The 20804-nt window shown below is 36.4% G+C and overlaps 1 protein-coding gene across 2 annotated transcripts; it reads right to left on the reverse strand.

Moving 5' to 3' along the window:
• Positions 1-241: 241 nt before the first annotated feature.
• On the reverse strand, positions 242-3593 carry LOC110814262 (iron-sulfur assembly protein IscA-like 3, mitochondrial). Of its 2 annotated transcripts, XR_015814097.1 has the most exons (4): positions 3183-3593; positions 1350-1467; positions 1152-1267; positions 242-597 (listed from the first exon to the last, which is right to left on the reverse strand). XR_015814097.1 is itself a non-coding variant. In XM_022041671.2 (3 exons), the coding sequence occupies exons 1-3, from the start codon at positions 3502-3504 to the stop codon at positions 492-494; spliced, it is 546 nt and encodes a 181-aa protein (XP_021897363.1). In that variant the 5' UTR covers positions 3505-3589; the 3' UTR covers positions 242-491. The 2 variants fall into 2 exon arrangements, 1 of the variants encoding a protein (XP_021897363.1); XM_022041671.2 differs by lacking the exon at positions 1152-1267 and having other exon boundaries at positions 3183-3589.
• Between the last annotated feature and the right edge of the window lie 17211 nt (positions 3594-20804).

Genomic DNA, 20804 nt, shown 5'->3' on the forward strand with positions numbered 1-20804 from the left:
TACTAATCAATATCTAAATTATACTAGACATAGATATTCATAACAAAACATAATTGTATTACTACAACTAGGAGAATATGAGTTATATTAATATGATAAAAAAAGATTGTTAGATATGAAATCACATGTGGTCTGAACCAATAAATTCTGAATTCTATCAAAATTTTATACAAAATTTTAAAATATACTATCATCATTAAATTATATAAAAATTAATAAAATCCAAAATATAGTGTTTCACTTCTACATGAACACAATTTTTATCTTCTAATTAAAATAAGTAGATCTTTGTAAATACATTACCTACAAATTTTACATTCCTTCCAAGAATAGCCCATATTCCACTTTGTTCCATAACTTAAAACCCTATCCCAAATAGAAACTTAATACAAATTTGTTTAAGCAAACAAAAATCTCTAGCATTCAAGAATATTTGGGTTGGTAAAAGAACATATACAAAAGAGCTTCAGGGATGACCAGTGACAAAAATTCTAACTGCCACCATGCTTAGCAGATTTGGTGCTGCTCGTTGTCATAAAGGATTCACCACAGCCGCATTGCCCTTTAGAGTTCGGATTGATAAAAATGAATTCAGATCTGCATAAGCGACAAACATACTAAATATTTGAGACACAAAGGAAAGGAGAACCGTGAAAATAAAATCAGCTCTTTGATCCTAGGAAAAATTGCTCACTTAAAGACACGCATTCTCAAACATAAGGTTGAGATGCCAAAGGCTAGTTTCCCTGATACTTGGAAATCATGTTAATAAGAAGCATTAAATTCATTATTGGGAATATACCGGATGTCTGTATAAAAATTAAATCCCATTAGAAGTTCGGAACCGGTGTCTTGGCCTGTTGGTTAGGAAATTCTTGCCTATTCTCATGGAGAGGGATTCACTATCATAGTGCTTAATTCACCTGTAATGCGGGTTAATAATCCTGTACTAAGTTAAAAGCATGGTAACACAATCAATCTATGTTGTATTTTGCAAGTGGAACCCCAAGCATGATGGAAATACATAACCTAATGTTTCTTTTTCTTGAGAAACTACGACCTCAAATTTCTTGCTCACGTAGTCAGCAACACAAAAATCTATAATACATGCATCAAAGTCAGGAAAATGAAGCGTGTGGGAACACAACAACCTCAAGGTTCTTTGGAATAAGCATTATCCCTCCGTGATGCAAGGCAAAGAAGACATCAAATGTCCAGGTGTAGTGGATTCATCATTGTTACAGGTTGCAATTACGCATGGATTCATCTATAAAAATGCATTTAATTAATTACTTTATTTGATATGTGCCTACATGACGTAATTAGGTATAAAAGCAGCCATTATTTACCTGAGTTTGTCATCAATGAAGTCCATCTTGGTCCCAATCACATGCATTAAGGCCTTTGGATCGATCAATATCTTCACACCCTTGTCTTCAACCATCTCATCAAATTTCCCCTTCTCATCTGAAAATTAAATGCCAAAGAACATCAAACACTGTGCTACACTTCTCAAGTACAAATGTTCTATTTCAGTTTGAAAGAGAAAATGATTATTCAGAGAAATTATTTTATAAGAACACTTCCAGAATTGAACTGAAGTGTTACATGTATACGTACTTGCATATTTTTCTGAACTACCATGTCAAATGGATACCATGACACAAAATGGAAAGTCTATCCAAACATTCCAACAATATTTGCATAAACTAATACAATAGAGAGATAATGAAAAAGACTTACCTCGTACTTTTACAAACATACCACACAAAACACACAATTCAAAACAGGGCAGATTCTTAAAATCCCAGTACAATACAGCCTGTCTAATTTGTTCTCATTAAATTCCTAGCTAATCTCTAGTTTAATTGTTTATATTACCCTTGATACGCAGAACTAAAACACAATTTTTTCTGTTTGAATCATCCTCATCCAAACTTTGAGTTCTTGTGGGTGGGATGACTCAAACATTGTAAACTATTTTTTTTCTTAAAGAAATAGTAAACCATGTTTAATTGTACATGGCAATACTAATATGAAATTAGAATTTACAAATAGCAAAATTAAATAGAAGACGGACCGAAGGGAACTTCCTAAACTAAGATGTCCAAGAGGTAAACTAGTGAGAAAAAGCATCTCAATTTATTGCCTTTTTGTTTACCATCTAATAGCATCGCTTTTAACACCTTAACATTGCAACTTTGTCAATTAATTAATTACTGTACAGTTTGCCCCAGAGCTTACAAGTTATTCCAGAGCAAAGGCTTCAGATAGTTTTTGGAAATTTTATTTTGACATGGAAGTAAGTGGGGAGGTCATTTGTCTAATATGACCATCAGGTGGTTTTAGGCAATTCGGCACTTGATAAAGCCCTTAAATGATACTAGTCCTTCTGCCCATGGACTCAAATTACTCATTCTATCAGATAACATCACAGTTGTTTGTTGTATAGCCAACTCGTCTTCTAGATCAGACAGATGATCATCCAGGTATGGAAGCTTGCCGGGAATAAGAACTTCCTCAATTTCAGTGGTAAAGCTTTTTGTATCCATTTGAAAAAATGCCAGTTCCAGGGATCACCTATTCTCTGTTTGGCAGAGTTAGCAAGGGTAATGAAATGGGTCCAATGCAATTGAATATAATTAACCATACCCACAGTAAATTTAGGAATATAAGAGGAATTCTCTCCTGAATGCTGGATGTTCAATCTTAATACAAAAACCTTGAATTATACATGATCTCAAAGGTGTTTATCTAATCAAGAATCTCCCCAAATTACTCATCCTGCGTATGACCATGGCTGAATCTTGTGTTGCTTATTGAATTGTCAAAATGGTACTCCAGAATCCACAGACTACAATAGAATATGGAGAGAAACCCAGCAACTCGTATCTCACGATTATTTCGTCCTTACATGATCAAAAACATAAATTACAGCTCTCGTTTAGATCAGCTAAACAAGTGCTTTAACAAATAAATGATACCCAAGGGTAGCAGTGAGAGAATTTAATCGTTTTTCTTGCTGTAAACAGAAATACAACATAAATCACAAGAGACAGAACAAGTTCAAGATAACAAAATTAAAAGAAAAACGAAAACAATTCATGAATCGGTTAACTAATCAAACAAGATAAAGGGTATCGTATAGAAATTCACGTTATACTATTGAAGGGGAAGAAAACCTGAATAGTTGAGGGTGTAGGACAAGCCGTTGCAGCCTCGCGCCTTGACGCCGAGCCGAAGAAAAGGACGCTGTCGCTGCTGGAGAAGGTGCCGTATTCTGGCGGCAGCGGCGTCTGTTAGAGTCAGGGCTTGGCGCCGAGCCGCCGAAACCAACTTCTCAGCTGCCGCGGCCAAAAGTTTAGACGAAGACGAAGCTACCATTTCCCTTTCTGTTTCCTGGGGGTTGTCCAGTAAAGGTGTTCGTTGCCTTTCCTCCGTCGAATTTATTCTTTGGTTGGCTACTGGATGGATCGTTGAACCTGTGTATGCTACGGCCACCATTGATTCTTATTGAGCTTTGATGCTATTGATTATTCTGGATTCAGAACGAATTATAATAATTTTTCAGAATAATATAGTGAACACCTCCAATAGTATTTCTTAAACAATTGTGTGAAGCAAATACGGTATGTAATATAAAAAATAAATTTTTAAAATATATATAAATTTAATTGTTAGTCCAATATAAACTATATAATAATTAATTTTTAATATAAAAAAATTAAATATATAATAATATATATAACAGTTATTTATTTTTAAATATAAAAATATAAGAATATAATTTAATTTTTACCTGACTATCGATTATGTAATAAATATTTTTAAATTAAATTAATATGATAACATATATATATATATATAACAGTTATTTATTTAATGATTAAGTTTTTGAATTTTTAAAATATAAAAATATAATTTAATTTATACTTGTGTACCAATTATACAATAAATCTTTTTAAATATAAAAGTAACTTTGATGTGAGTTTTTAGTATTTAATTTAATTAATACAAAAGAAGACTTAATGCAATTTTTTGGTATTTAATATAATTAATATCAATTAGAATGTATTGTATTATGATTAACATTAGGCAATTCAACCGTTTATGGCTTTTTCATGCACAATAAATTTTTATTCAACTATAAAATTTAAAATGATGCACTATATAATTTCATTTATGTTTTACTTGTACTGTAGATGGAGAGCTTTGTGATTGAGAAGAATTAGCAGTCTAACAAAAACAAAATGGTCATTTACAAATTTTGAATTGCCACAATCATTTTGTTTACAAACCCTGCATTAAGAGGCACCAAAAATTGTTGGCATCTCTTGTCTTACAAAATTGTTTATACCCATAAATTATCTAATTTGTTTGTTTTACTTAAATCAGAAACAAATTATTTTATCAATATACAAATATATAATTCTTCATAAATTTCAATTGTGCTTATATTTATCACTATGTTCACACTTTTTCCAACCTCTTCTCATCAATGAACTACTAACATTCACGAAGAAATGTGGTTCGTTTGATCTTAAAAGTGTTTCATACAAAAGAAAAATATTAACTCCACTCAGAGCAAGACATGATTTTGATTTGTTCAAATAATATTAAAGTGAACCAGGTTTAGAAAAAATTAATCTTTTAACGATAAGTAGATCTATTTTGCAAAGTTATGTAGTTTTATTTTTTTTTAATTAAATATATAAGAGTAAATCAAATTTACAAATATAAAAATAGGAATGTACTTCTATTTTCTTAGTTAAATTTTAATTTTAACTTTAAAAAATAATAAAAATATTTGAATTTTTTGTCATAAATATTATGATCTTAGTAAAAATACAATTACTTGAACTGATATTAAAAATGAGTAGAACATATTTGAATGGATAAAACACAAATTATAGGCGTAAATATATAAATAATTGCTTAACTGTGAGTTGTAAATATGTATGTATATATAAGCTCATGATATTGCATACATCAAAACAATATTTTTACAATTATTTAGATACAAAAAATATAAAATTAGATATGTGAAATCTCACATTAGTTTTGTGAGGTATAATAATACAAATATTTTAATTAACCTTAATCCAATTAAAATAAAATTTTAATTATAGATATTGGTCCAAAATAAGACAAAATGTTTATGAAAAAGAGGGAGGGGCTAAATACTTATAAGGATAACAAAATTTGTCTATATCCAGTATGTAACTGAATTGATTAATAAAAAACATGTATTATACTTTCTTGTCTATTTGTTGCAGTATAAATTCAATAGAATATATTTTCTTGTGTATCCTCCTAATTAGAAATGTGGCATTTTCAAACTTATTTTTTATTTAATTTTTTATTTTGATATTATTTTAGCGTAAATAAGTAATTTTCTCAAACATATAAATTTATTTATTATGTCTAAATAGGTAAATTTATTACATAGTAATATGGTTGGTTGGATTTTTTTTGAATACAGTCAAATACTTTCTCAAAAGAAAGTCTAAATTGGAAAAACTATAAATTACTTACTAAAAAATATTACTTTCTCATCTTTTCAACGAATAAAAAAACATAAAAACATATACCCTCTACTAAAAAATGTGCACAAGACTTGCAAACCTAATGTGCACAAAACTTGCAAACTTTTGTATGTAAGAAACTAAAGAACAGATATTGTATATTCAGTTTAAGTTTATTAAACACTGAGATTTTCTTTTATTCTTTTTAGATTTCGAAAAATAGACATATTAAGAGTTTAAATCTTTATAGTTTTTCATTTATAAGAGGAATTTGGTCGTAAAATATTTCAATCTAATAGAGATTTTCAATCAGTTCTTTAGTATAGAGTCAAAAACTTCACATTCTCATAAACCACAACTTCACTTTCACATATCTCGATAACTTCATCGTTCGCAGATGTTTCTCAAATATTATAAAGATTTCAAAATTATATTGATATAATTAATAATTTTCTTGAAATACTGCTCATTGATTTCATAATACTTGCACTTACACTTTTTAATAGATCTCCATTAACAGCTATTGAGCTTAGAACTTCTTTTTAAGGTATGGTCTGCTTCACCTGTTGATTACTTTCAGTTGAGAGTGTTTGGTTGTCTTGCTTATACTCATGTGAGGGATTGTAAGCTTGAGTTAAGTGCAAAAAAAATGCATATTTCTAGGGTATGCATATGGAGTTAAAGGGTACAGATTGTGGTGCAGTGATCCTAAATCTCCAGGATTAGTTATCAGTAGAGATGTGATATTCAATGAGTCTGTTTCACTAGATAGTCAAAAGGAGAAGCTAATAGCAGAATCAGATCCTAGTGTTAAAAAACAAGTGGATTTAGTGATTGATTCTTTAGTAACTCAATTTAGGGATGTACAAGGTAGTACAACCAATCAACAATAGTCATATAACATCGCAACAAGCAGGAAGATAAGACGGATTATATCACCAAAGATATATAAAAATTTTGTTGCGTATGCCTTATCAATAAACAGTTGACCTGTAGGAATCAGGGAGTTCAAATGCAGATCACGGGGTTGGTGTTGTGTGTGAAGAACTTCACGGTAGTTATCACTTCATTTGGGAATCAATTAGCAAGTTTAGACATAACCTAAACTTGGTTAAAGTATGTGATACTCGGTGTGTTTTTGTGAGGGGATATTAGTAAGATAGTGTGATGAGACGGTTAGTTTCTTTGATGATAAAGAGAATTCAAGCCAATGAAAAGATTTGTTGATATAGCTTGAATATGGGGATATCATATCTAGATGATAGTTATATTTATCCTGAGAAATTTGTATTCATCCTAAGAAAATGTGTTGTAATTATCTTGTTCATTATTTTATGTATATCATGGAGAGTTTTGTGGGAGAAAAATTCTCATAATTTCTCTATATATTAACCTGTTAACCTATTAGTGATGTACTATCAAATTATTATATTATAAAAGTTTTTTTATCAATCTTACCTGTGAGTGTAGGCACACTGTCGAACCACATTAAATATTATATTATGTTAATTTTATTTTTACTTTATTGTGATTGTGCGCAATTTTAGAATTAATTTCCTTAATAATTTGTTTTTATAATTAGAATCATCATTGAGACTTGTCTTTGTAAAGGCTTATTAGTTTTTAATCGGAAAAATATTTTCAAACATTACTATAGGTACTATTTTCAATTTCATTATTTTGGTTAATATTAAATTTTATAATTAAATCTTTTATTGACATCAAACTATATAGTCAATTTTACTTTACTCTTTTTATTGTCTATTATTCAAAAAATTCTATATGTATACTTGCATCTTAAGTGGGAGGCGTTGTGTTTAAAATGTACTTGCTTAAACATGCATGAATGGACTCGTTAAGTGAATTTTATTTGAAAGTTATATATCTACAGTTCAATTAACTAATCTATGCAAAATTAAAAAAAAAAATACTTTTGTTATACAATCAATGGACAACTATTTTCAATAACTAGATTTTATAGGTGTAGTACTTCATTCTCAAGAAGAAAGTTAATGATTCTTCTTTTTCTTCTTGCCTTTAGATCATATTCATATAGGTTAGAAGAAGAAAAGATAGTTTAATACTTATATAATTGCTTCTCGAAGTAAACCTTTAATTTTTTTTTTAATTTAGTCAATGAAAGAAAGGGAATTTATATGAATAAAATTATTAAAGACTTCGTTAATTGTTAATTAATAATTTTAATGAATAAATATGGCTTAGTATGTTGTGTTATCTTAATTAACTATTTTTTTATGTAAATTATTTAAAAGCATTGAACTCAAGGTATAATAGATTTATACGAAGAAGAAACAACAACAAAATTAACTTAAGATAAAATTATTAATATATTATGTCCACAAATTTTTCATTTTTAGTTTTGGACGATACTAGAGTAACAAGCACAGGTTTAAGATAACTTTTGGCATAAAATATGTTGGTCTTGTATAATAAATTAGCTATGACATTTACATATTGTTCTAGTTATGTGATCAATTACTCCATAAACTTATTTATTTAGATATTTTCTTAATTAACTTCTATAATTTCTAATGTAATTGTTTCTGATATATATAGTTAGTCCACATAACAAATACATATACAAATTATTTGTAACGGCCCCGGAATTTTAAAATAAAATATGTGTATTAAAAAGGTCAAATGCGGAAGCGTAATAAAAATTTTGATTAACATCTCTTACACTAAAACCAAAAACGTGCTCAAAGTATAAAAGAACAAACTAACTAAAAGAGAAACTCGAAAATAAAAGCTATAAATATAACTACGGAGTCTTCAGGCGTCCTCTTCACCATCTTCCTGCAGAACGGGCTCGGGAACAATGTCTTCCTGATCTGAAATGATTAAATAAGGAATGAGCTATACCAGCCTAGTAAAGACATCACACTATCTCACTGTCACGGAGGTAAAGGTGGGTAGAAAACACAAAAAGACCAATGGAGCATAATTTACAACAAATTCTTTTATCAATAATAAAATCCTTTACTATCCACTTACCTCGGTGAAATTCATAAAACAATATACGAAAGCAATAACATTATCATCATCATGAAATCATATGAACTGTATAACATAATACTTATCACTCCTTTTGCAATTCAATCATTACACAACATATTTTTCCTCATTTACCAGCCTACTAGTATCCATGGGGATCCATAGGGGTCCCGCTACCCGTGAACCTTTAACACTTGTAATCAGATTCCAGGGCCGTCCCCATACCCCGTCCGGTATGAGGGTGAAAGGGGTCGTCCCCATACCCCGTCTGGTATGGGTGCCAAAACACATAAGGTCTCCATACCCCGTCCGGTATGAGAGACCACAATCCCGGTAGGGTTCCCTACGGACCCGGTCCATCCACCATCTCCTAGGATATCTAGTCAGGCTGACCACATTATGCAATTATCAATTTACATAACCTTTCATTCCCCTTTTCCTCAATCAACATCATCAATTCACACACAAACAAGCAAACCAGTAATTTATGCCAGTCAAGACAACATACAACATTGGATTCTCAGTCATTCAACCCATAATCAATAAAACAGTAATATATGCACACGAAACTATGAAATGAAAACATCAGACCTCATACTGCATTTAAAACTGTAAAATAGGCCAAACAACAGCTAACCGATAAACACACCAGACTCGGGCTCCATTAGCGACTTTAAACAATTTCAAACATCTGTTGATTCATGAAATACCGTTTTATCATTTATAGAACTTTAATACCGTGATAGGAAATAGGGTGAGGGGGTCCTTACTTATTTCGGGGTCCGAATACGGCTCTACAGTGCGCCTACAGACTTTCCCTAATTTTCCCTGAATTTTTCCTAGGGAACTGAAACACACTACTGGTACCTGCACGTGTCCCAAAAAATCCCAAATTAGACCCAGGGCCCCTTTCGGCCAATATCGCAATTCCGGCACTGCGGCTCCGCCGTGCTCCGGCGATGGCAAGCGACGGTGATTCGCCTCGGGTTGGCTGTTTTCAGCCGTTTCCGGCCGAATTCGGCCACACTTGCATCGGTCCCTACGATAAAACAACCCTAGGGCCCTCGGGGGGCCAAAAAATTATGAAAAACTGAAGCTTACCGGCGATGGTGCTCTCGGGTGCGGCGGCTCTCCGGCGAGGTTCGATTTTTGGTGATTTGGCTCTGATCAACCTGTAGAGAAAAGAATGGTGATCACGATGATATAAAAATTGTATCAAACGGAGACCGGGAAGGGCCTCATCGGAGGCAAAAACCGAGGAGGGGCGCGGCGGCGCCGCTGGGTTTCAGCCATGTTTTCTGGCCGTTTGGCCGGGATTTTAGTTTCGATTTGGCCACAGGGGAACTCAGCATTGAAAAACGAGTCGGAGGTATGAAATTTACCTCGATCGGCGGTCGGAAAACTCTCCGGTGCGGTGGTGGGTGGCGGCGGCCGGCTCCTCCGGCGTCTGGTTCGTCTTCTCCGGCGAGGGCAGGCGGCTAGGGTTTTTGTGGTCAGGTGTGGGGGTTTTATTTATACCTTTTTGCCTTTTAATCACAGCCGTCCATCTTGATTAAATCTAGGCCGTTCGTACTTGATTGAATCTGGACCGTCCGTGCGCGTGCATCTGGGTCGTCCGTGCGCGTGTATCTAGGCCGTCCGTGCGCACGCTTGATCTGGGCAGTCCGTGCGCGCGGGGACGCATCTGGGCCGTCCGATCGCGCGCACGCGGATCGCCCACGTGGCCCGTTCCCGGGTCGACGTGGTCTTGCCACGCGGCAAGTCCTGATTGGCCAGGGCTACTGACTGGGCCGCTGACGTGGCTGCTGACGTGGCGCTGACGGGGCACAATTTTTCTAAATTGCGTTTTGACCCCTGGTTTCTGATTTTCTTTTCAAAAATACCCCCAGAATCCTAATTTTCACCCCTTTTTCTCAAAATCAATTTCAATTAAATCCAAATAATATTTTTACCCAATTTTATCATTATTATTATTTTTATTTTTATTAAATTAAATTAAATTAAATTAAATAAATCAATTAAAATTCAAAAATTATAAAATAAACTAAATAAAATTAATAATAATAATAATTATTATTATAAAATTAGTGGGCGTTACATTATTATTTGAATTTAGACCTCCCTAAGGTTGTAACGATCACGGAAATATCCAAAAGAAATAAAAGATAATTAAAGTGCGGAAGTGTAATAAATGTTCAGGGTTTACATTCCTTACACAAATAACTTAAAGTATCAAACAGCGTTACATAATTTACTCTTTTGAAAGAAACACAAGAATAAGGAAATAAACAGGAAATAAAGAAATCTAGTATCTACTTGTAATCCTCATACAGATCGGGCTTTAGAACCCGGTCCTCTTGATCTAAAATAGTTAAATAAGGGATGAACTACATTAGCCCAGTAAGAATATCATATTATATCACCGACACAGAAGTAAAGGTTGGTATAAAATCAAAACACAATGAAGTACTTAATTTAAATAAATTCGTTTATCATAAATAAAACTATTTACCGTTCATTTACCGTAGTGGGATTCATAAAAACAACCTATGCAAACAATTAATATCATACAGATCATAGTTTCATGTAAAATCAGCAATATAACACATATCACAAGTTTATATACATTGTCAATAAACCAAATAATAACTGTCACTTTTTTCACCAGCCTACTAGTATCCATGGGGTTCATAGGGATGTCTCCGCTACACGCAAACCCTTTCCTTTAACAATTTCAATTACGAGCTGTCCCTGTACCTTGTCTAGTATGAGTGTCAAATTATTAAACCTCGATACCCCCTCCGGTATGAGGGTAAAGCGGACCATTCACATACCTCGTCCGGTATGAGTGCCAAATTATCATGTCTCTATACCCCGTCTGGTATGAGACAACGTTCACGGTAGGGTTCCTTATGTACCTGATCCGTCTACCATCTCCCAGGATATCCAGTAAGGCTACCGTCTTCATCTATTCATTTTCCCACACAACTTTTCCATTTTCTGTTAGTCTCCATTTTTCAAATCAACCATAATCACATACGCAAACAAATATGCATCAGGGAATACAATCATATCTCAATTTTTCAACCAAACAGGTGGTCACATAAGGTAGCAATACATGCACTCAAACTATAAATTTGATAAATCATATACTATCATGCTTTTAAACTGTAAAATAAAGCAATAGAAATCAACAAAGAACAATTTTCAGTTCTGTCTCTATTAACAATCTGTAATTAATGATGCACATTTACTAAATTCGCACAAAATACTATGTTATTATTTATTTCAACTGTACCTACGGGCAATTCTTGGGTTTTTTAAATTTTTTCAGAAATTAAAATATACTAATAGTACCTACAAATATCCCAAACAAACTCAAAATCAATCTTGGGGCCCACTTGGCCAATTTTAGAATTCCGACATGGCAGCTCCGCCATGCGATAGCGACGGTAGTCCACCTTGGGTGGATTGTTTTCAGCCATTTTCGACCAAATTCGGCCGATTCTGCATCGATTCCTGTTAAAAAATACGTTAAAGGGCATCGGTTGGCCGAAAAAATACAAAAAACTGAAACTCACTGGCGGTGGGACTCTCCGATGCGGCGGCTCCTCTGGCTCACGTTGCGGTTGAGTGTTTTGTTACAGTCAACCTGTAGAAAAGGACACGGTGATCATAACGATAGAAAAATTACACATAACGAGAATCAAGAAGGGCCTCATCGGAGGCATTTTGTGAAATTTCCCACGGCGGCGCGCAGGGCTTTGCTAGCATTTCTCGCCCAATTGGCCAATCTTTTTGCTTCGATTTGGCCATGGGTGTGCTTAAAATTGAATTTCGAGCAAAAGAGAAATTTTTTACTTTTTTTGGCGGTCCAAAAGGGTTCTGGTGTGTCAGCAGGTGGCGGCGGTCTCTTTCCCGGCGGCCAGGTCTTTTTCTCCGGCGAGGGATTCTGGCGGCTAGGGTTAGGGTTTGGTGCAAATGAGAGTTATTTATATCCATCCGCTTTTGATCTGAACTGTCCGATCGCGATTAAATAGAGAGTGAATCTGGGCTGTTCATCGCGGTCCAATCTGGACCGTCCATTGCAATCTAATATGGAGCATCCGATCGCGTTTGAATCTGGTCATTCGATCGCGTTTGGGAGGGACCGTATCCAGGCCGTCCGTGCGAGTGGGAACGAACCTAGGCCGTTCGATCGCGGGCACGTGGATCGCCTCGTGGCTCCCTACTTGGCACCGCATCAGTGCCCGTTACCACGTGGCACGTCCTAGTTCATTAAGGCTTCTAACTTGGCATCCTACGTGGCAATTTTTTTTAAATTGCGTTTTGACCTGTAGTTTTTGATTTTTCTTTCAAAAATACCCTCAGAACCCAAATTTTTACTTTTTTTTTCCCAAAATTGCTTTTAATTTCATCCTCCATCAATTTTATTTTATTTTTTACTCTAAATTAAAATAAAATAGAAAGAAAAATTGAAAATTTATTTTATTACATTTAGAATAAAATCCTAAATTACAAAAAAATAAACAAATAAATAAATTTCGAGTGTTACAACTCTCCCCCCTTAAAAGAAATTTGGTCTCTCAAATTTGTCTCTCTCACTATGAATCAAACAGCTGGGGATATTTGGCTCTGAAGTCTGATTCAAGCTCCCATATGGCCTCTCTCAGTGTGTGCAATTCTGTCATAGGACCTTAACAAATGAAATTTCTCAGTTTTGGAGCAATCTATTTTTTCGGTCCACAATGTCAACCGGTACTTCTTCGAAGGACAAATTCTCCTAGAGTGAAAGAGGCTCGTGAGCCAAAATGTGAAAGGGGTCTGGGTTGTACTTGCGTAGCATTGACACATGAAATACATTATGAACTTTGAAAAGTTCTGGAGGCAGTGCTAGTCTGTAGGCGGCGGTACCAATTTTGTCTAAGATTTCAAATGGTCCAATAAATCGGGGATTCATTTTTCCCCTCTTGTCGAACTTACTGATTCCTTTGAAGGCAATGATCTTGAAAAACACCCAATCGTCTTTCTCAAATTTTAAATCTCTCCTCCAAGTGTCCGCATATCTCTTCTGTCTACTCTAAGTCGTCTGAATATTCTTCCTAATCTTAACTATTTTAGATGTAGTCTCCTCTACCAGATCTGGGCTGAACAGTTTTCTATTGCCACTTCTTCCCAAAAAATCAGTGATCTACATGGGCGCCCATATAACGCCTCATACGGAGTCATGCCAATACTCGCTTGGTAGCTGTTGTTGTAGGCGAACTCTATCAGGGGTAGATGGTCATCCTAGTGGCCCCCAGAGTCAAGGACACAAGCTCGGAGTATATCCTCAAGTGTGCGGATTGTCCTTTCTGACTGTTCATCAGTCTGAGGGTGGAATGCAGTACTAAGGGACAACTTTGTTCCCATGGCTTGCTGAAAACTAGACCATTACTGAGAAGTGAACCTGGTGTCCTTGTTGGACACTACTGTCACTGGCACTCCATGTAGTCTGACTATTTTTCGGATATACATTTTTGCTAACTTGTCTAAAGGATCCGTCATCCTGATGGCCAAGAAGTGGGAAGACTTGATAAGCCGATCAACAATTACTTAGATGGCATGATGTCCTGAGTGTGCCTAGGTAATCCTGTCACGAAATCCATGGCGATATATTCCCACTTCCATTCCGGGATCGGCAATGGCTGAAGTAGCCCACTTGAGTGTTGATGCTCTGTCTTGACCTGCTGACATACCAAACACTTAGAAACAAAGTTAGCTTTGTCTCTTTTCATCCAGTTCCACCAAAATTGAGGTTGCATACTTTGGTATATCTTAGTACTTCCGGGATGCATGACAAACTTTGAGCTATGGGCCTCTGTCATAATATCTTTCTTTAACTCACTATCACTTGGAACACACATCATGTCTTGGAATATGAGCAACCCATCGGCGGATACTCGAAATTTTGAGTTAACTCCTTATTTTGCATCTTTCTTGAGGGCTGCTATGGTGGAGTCGGCGGACTAAGCTTCCCTTATTCTCTGGATTAACTCAGGCTGAACGATCAGGTAGCCCAAACATGTGACTCTTCTTAGTTCCTGAAACTGTACCTGTTGTGCAACCCCTATCTGCCTGCATTCTGAAACTATCAATTGGGCTAATGCACCTGCACTTTTCTTGCTGAGTGCGTCGGCTACCACGTTGCCCTTACCCCGGTGATACAAGATGTCGTAATCATAGTTCTTGAGAAGTTCTATCAACATTCTCTTATGCATGTTGAGATCCTTTTAAGTGAATATGTGTTTCAAACTCTTGTCATCGATATAGATCTAAAAGGTCTCCCCATACAAATAATGGCATCAAGTTTTCAATGCGTGTATGATTGCGGCAAGCTCTAAGTCGTGGGTGGGATAATTTTTCTTATGACTCTTTAACTGTCTGGACCCATAGGATATGGCCTTCCCATGCTGCATCAACACACAACCCAGACTTAGGTAGGAGGCATCACTGTAAGCTGTATATCCACCCGATCTGCTCAGCAAGGCCAACACAGGTGCAGTACTCAGCCGCTTCTTTAGTTATGAAAAACTTCTTTCACAGTCATCGTTCCACTCAAACTTGACATTCTTCTTCGTGAGCCGAGTCAGAGGAGCAGCTAGACTAGAAAATCCTTCCACAAACTTGCGGTAATAACCCGTCATTCCTAGGAAATTACGGATCTACTTAACTGATGTCAATTTTTCCCAACCGAGCACTGCTTCAACCTTTTCGGGGTTCATTGACACTCCATCCTTTGACATGATGTGTCCTAGGAAGGTGGTATGTTCAAGTCAGAACCCACACTTACTCAACTTTGCATACAACTTCTTTTCTCTAAGAACCTGCAAAACTTGAGTTAGATGGTGGGCGTGTTCCTCTCTGCATTTTGAATAAACCAAGATGTCATCAATGAACACAATAACAAATTGATCTAGGAATTATCTGAAAACCTTGTTCATCAAGTCCATGAAGATGGCTGGAGTGTTAGTTAGTCCAAAAGGCATGACTAGGAACTCATAGTGGTCGTACTTGGTTCGAAAGGCTGTCTTGGGGATGTCTTCTATCCTGATTCTTACCTGATGGTAACCTGAACGCAAGTCTATTTTTGGAGAAAACTTGGGCACTCTGCAACTGATCGAAAAGGTCATCAATCATTGGGAGGGGATATTTGTTCTTGATTGTGACTATGTTCAGACCTTTGTAATCAATACATAACCTCAAAGTCCCATCTCCCTTTCTGGCAAAGGCGACTCCGAAACCCCAAGGGGACACACTATGTTGGATAAACCCACTGTCCTGCAATTTAGTGATCTGTTTCCTTAGTTCCTCCATCTCAACACAGCTCATGCGGTAAGGAGCGACCGAAATGGGCTAGGTGCCTAGCTGAAGATTATGGTGAATTCGACTTCTCTATCTACTAGTAGTTTGGGTAATTCATCTGAAAACGCATCTGGAAAGTCTCAAACTACCGGAATCCCTTGAATACAAATCTCTTTCTTGATTTTGCCTAGTTAGAGAAAACAGCAGGGTTAAAGTACTTGATAATAAAAAAATTTGCCGTGAGGAAAAAAATGTTAAATGATTTTATTAATTTGTAAATGGCTCCTCATTAGGAGGATTGAATACAACTTTTTTGCTAAAATAATCTACGGTGGCGTGATACGCTGCTAGCTAGTTCATTTCTAAAATTACATCAAAGTCCCCCGTGTCTAATTCTAGTAGGTCCACATTCAATTTTCTATCTGCTATATTTATGATACAGGCTCTGTATACAGCTTCTCCCAATAGTGTCATACTCCCAACAGTAGACACAAACAACACAGAATCAAGTTTATCAGGTAATACATTAAATTTTGATGTAAAAATAGGTGAAACAAATGAATGTAATGCACCAGTATCAATCAAAATATGAGTAAGATAGTTACAGATAGTGTACATACCTTGTACCACGTTAGGGTTCCCTATGCACCCAGTCCATCGACCATCTCTTAAAATATCCAGTAAGCCTACCATTCATTCATTCACTTAATCAAACAATTCTCCACTTACATTTAATTGTAAATCACACAAAACAAGTAATATATGCATCAAAGAAACACAATTGAATCATCTTACCAACTCCAGTATATTATTATGCATTTGAAACTGTAAAATCAATCAATCAGTTAAAACAGGATAAACAGTAATAAATAACCAGTTCTATCTCCATTAGTAATCTATAATTAATTATTGAAGTGTTCGAAATTAAACAAAATTCTGTATTATTTATAATTAAACTTCAATTCTATAATAGGGAATAAGGTAAGGGATTCTTATCCGAATCGGTATTCGAAACACTAAACTTTCAATTACATCTACTGGCGGTCCTCGAGTTTCCTAAATTTTTCATCGGAGATTAAAACATGCTTCAAGTATCTAGAAATACCCAAAAACCTAAAAATCTGTGTTAAAAATCTTTTTCGGCCAATTTTAGAATTCTGGCACGGCGGCACCGCCGCCCGCAGCGTTAGTTTGCCTCGGACTGGCCATTTTCAGCCAGTTTTGACCGATTTCAGCTGGTTTTATACTCATCCCTGTGAGAAAACACGTTAAGGGGGGTGTGTTGGCCGAAAAAAGTCTAAAAATAGAAATTTACCAACGGTGGGATTTTCTGGTACGACGGCTCCACCGGCTAACCTTCACGGTTGGGCTTTTTCTTCTATCAACCTGTGGGAAACAGAATGGTAAACACAATAGTAGAAAAACTGCACAAAACAGGAATAGGAAAGGGTCTCATTGGAGACGATTTTTTATTTTTTATGCGGCGGTAGCGCCGGGCTTTACCTGTAGTTTCTAGCTCATCCGTCGGTCATTTTGCTCCAATTTGGTCATGGAAGTGTTCAAAATCAAATTTCAAGTGAATGAGAAATTTTTTACCTTTTTTGGTGGTCGGAGGTGGCTCTGGCATGGCGACAGGTGATGGTTGGCTCCCTTCTCGGATGATTAGTTTTTCTTTTCCTGTGGGAGATTGGTGGCTAGAGTTAGGGTTCAGTATGAAGTGAGATATTTATACCTGTCACCCTTTAATCTAAGTCATCCATCACATTTGATCTCGACCGTCCGATCGTGTTTTAAGAGGAAATGAATCTGAACCGTTCATTACGATTTGATCTGGACCATACGATCGCGTTTAAAGAGAAAACGAATCTAGGTCGTTCATCGCGTTTAATTATGATTGTCCGATCGCACCTGGGGGAACGGATCCGGATTGTCCACGCGCACAGAAACAAATTCGAACCGTCTTATCGCGGGCACGTGAATTGTCAGCATGGTCTCCCTTGCGCCACCGAGTCAGCGTTCCTTCCCACGTGACACACTCTAATTCATCGGGACTGCTGACTGGGCAGTTCTATGTGGTACATTTTTTCTAAAAATTATTTTCAATTTCATCTTCACCTAATTTTAATTTTTAAAATTAATTATGGGTATTACAACTCTCCCCCCTTAAAAGAATTTGGTCCCTTAAATTTGTCTCTCTTTCACTCAATCAAACAGTTGGGAATACTAGGCTCTAAAGTCTAATTCTAGCTCTCATATGACCTCTCTCTATGTGTGATTCTGCCATAGGACCTTAACAAAGGAAACTTTCCGATTGCGGAGAACTCTGCTCTTTCGGTCCACAATATCCACTGGTACCTTTTCATAGGACAAATCCTCCTGAAGTGAAAGGGGCTCGTGGGCCAAGACGTGAGAGGGGTCTGGGTTGTACTTGCGTAACATGGATACATGAAACATGTTATGGACCCTAGCTAGTTCTAGAGATAGTGCTAGTCTGTAGGCGGCAGTTTCAATTCTGTCTAAGATTTTAAATGGCCCAATAAACTGGAGATTTAGTTTTCCCCTCTTGCAGAACCTACTGATTCATTTGAAAGGAGTGAGCTTTAAGGAACACCTGATCACCTTTCTCAAATTCTAAATCCCTCCTCCGAGTATCTGCATAACCCTTCTGCCTGCTCTGAGCTGTCTGAATGTTCTTCCTGATCTTAACTATTTTGTTTGTAGTCTCCTGCACAAGATCTAGACCGAACAATTTTCTATCACTTACTTCTTCCCAACAGATTGGCGATCTGCATGGGCGGCCATGTAACCCCTCGTATGGAGCAATGCTAATACTTTCTTAGTAGTTGTTGTTGTAGGCAAACTCTATTAGGGATAAATGATCATCCCGATGGCCCCCAAAGTCAAGAACACAAGTTCGAAGCATATCCTTCACTGTATGGATCGTCTTTTCTGATTGTCCGTCGGAATGCGGTACTAAGAAACAGTTTCGTTCCCATAACTTACTGAAAACTAGACTAGGACCGAGAAATGAACCTGGGGTTTCTGTCGGATACTACTGTCACTGACACTCCATATAACCTGACTATCTCCCGGATATACATTCTTGTTAACTTGTCCAAGTGATCAGTCTTCTTGATAGCCAATAAGGGAAAAGACTTGATGAGTCGGTCAACAATTACCCAAATGATGTCATGTGTCGAGCATGTCTTAGCCAATCTTATCACGAAATCCATTATGATGTGTTTCCACTTTGACTCCAGAATCAGTAATGGCTAAAGTAGCCCGTCTGGGTGTCGATGTTCTGCCTTGACTTCCTGACACGTTGGACACTTGGAAACAAAGTCGACCACCTCTTTTTGTCTCGTTCCACTAAAATCAGGATCGCATTCTTAGATACATCTTAGTGCTTCCGGGATACATGGCAAACTTTGTCATGATGTTCCTTTTCAGCTCACTGTCACATGTCCTGAAATCTGAGCAACCCATCAGTATAGACTCAAAATTCTGAATTCACTCCATGTTTTACATCTTTTTTTATGGCTGCTAGGGTGGAATCGGCGGATTGGACTTCCTTTATTCTCTAGATCAACTCAGGTTAAACAGTCAAGTGGACCAAACATGTAACTCTCTTCAGGTCCTGAAGTCATACCTATTGTGCGATCCCTATTACCCTGTAATTTGAAACCATTAGGAAAGCTAATATACTTGCACTTTTTCTACTGAGTACATCGGCTACCACATTGTCCTTGCCCGGGTGATATAAGATGTTGCAATCGTAGTCCTTGAGGAGTTCTATCTATCGTCTCTGACGCATGTTGAGTTCTTTTTGAGTGAATATGTGTTTCAAGCACTTATGGTCGGTATAGATATGAAAAGTCTCCCCATACAAGTAATGGCACTAAGTCTTCAAGGCGTGGATAATCGCGGCAAATTCTAAGTCATGAATGGGGTAGTTTTTCTCATGACTCTTCAATTGCCTGGACCTATAGGTTATGACATTTCCATACTACATCAGAACATAACCCAACCCTAAGTACGAGGCATCACTATAAACTGTATATTCCCCTGTCCCGCTCGATAAGGCCAACGTAAGTCCAATAGTCAACTGCTTCTTTAGTTCTAAAAAGCTTCTTTCGCAGTTTTCGTTCTATTCAAACTTAATGTTCTTCTTTATGAGCTGAGTTAAAAGAGCAGTTAGGCTAGAAAATCCTTCCACAAACTTGTGGTAATAACCTGCCATCTCCAGAAAACTACGAATTTCCTTGACCGATGTCAATTTCTCCCAACCGAGCATTGCCTCAACTTTTTTGTGATTCATTGACACTCCATCCCTTGATATGATGTGTCCTAGGAAGGTAGTCTGCTCAAGCCAGAACCCACACTTACTCAACTTTGCATATAATTTTTTTTCTCTGAGAACCTGTAAAACCTGAGTTAGATAGTGAGTGTGTTCCTCTCTACTTTTTAAATAGATCAGGATATCATCGATAAATACAATGACGAACTGATCTAAGAATTGTTTGAAAATTCTATTTATCAAATCCATAAAGATGGTTGGTACGTTGGTTAGTCCGAATGACATGACCAGGGACTCATAGTGTTCGTACCTTATTCGGAAAGCTGTTTTGAAAATGTCTTCTACCTTGATCTTTCCCTGATGGTAATCTGAATGTATGTCAATTTTAGAGAAGACCTGAGCACCCTGTAATTAATAAAAAAGGTCATCGATCCTGGGGAGGGAGTACTTGTTCTTGATTGTTACCCTATTTAATCCTCTGTAGTCAATACATAACCTTAACGTCTCATCTTTCTTCTTTACAAATGTGACTCCAGCACCCCAAGGGAACACACTATGTCGGATGAATCCACTATCCTACAATTTATTGATCTGTTTCCTCAGCTCATCCATCTCAACACAAC

Source organism: Carica papaya, chromosome 8, assembly GCF_054855325.1.
Source record: "Carica papaya isolate Zhongbai chromosome 8, ASM5485532v1, whole genome shotgun sequence".
Taxonomy (NCBI): domain Eukaryota; kingdom Viridiplantae; phylum Streptophyta; class Magnoliopsida; order Brassicales; family Caricaceae; genus Carica; species Carica papaya.

Coding starts and splice junctions, on each gene's coding strand:
- LOC110814262 (XM_022041671.2), bottom strand. CDS start 3,504: ATGGTGGCCGTAGCATACACAGGTTCAACGATCCATCCAGTAGCCAAC. Junction 1,468..3,182: donor CTACACCCTCAACTATTCAG/GTTTTCTTCCCC, acceptor TTTAATTTTCAG/ATGAGAAGGGGAAATTTGAT. Junction 598..1,349: donor TTCATTGATGACAAACTCAG/GTAAATAATGGC, acceptor TCGCTTATGCAG/ATCTGAATTCATTTTTATCA.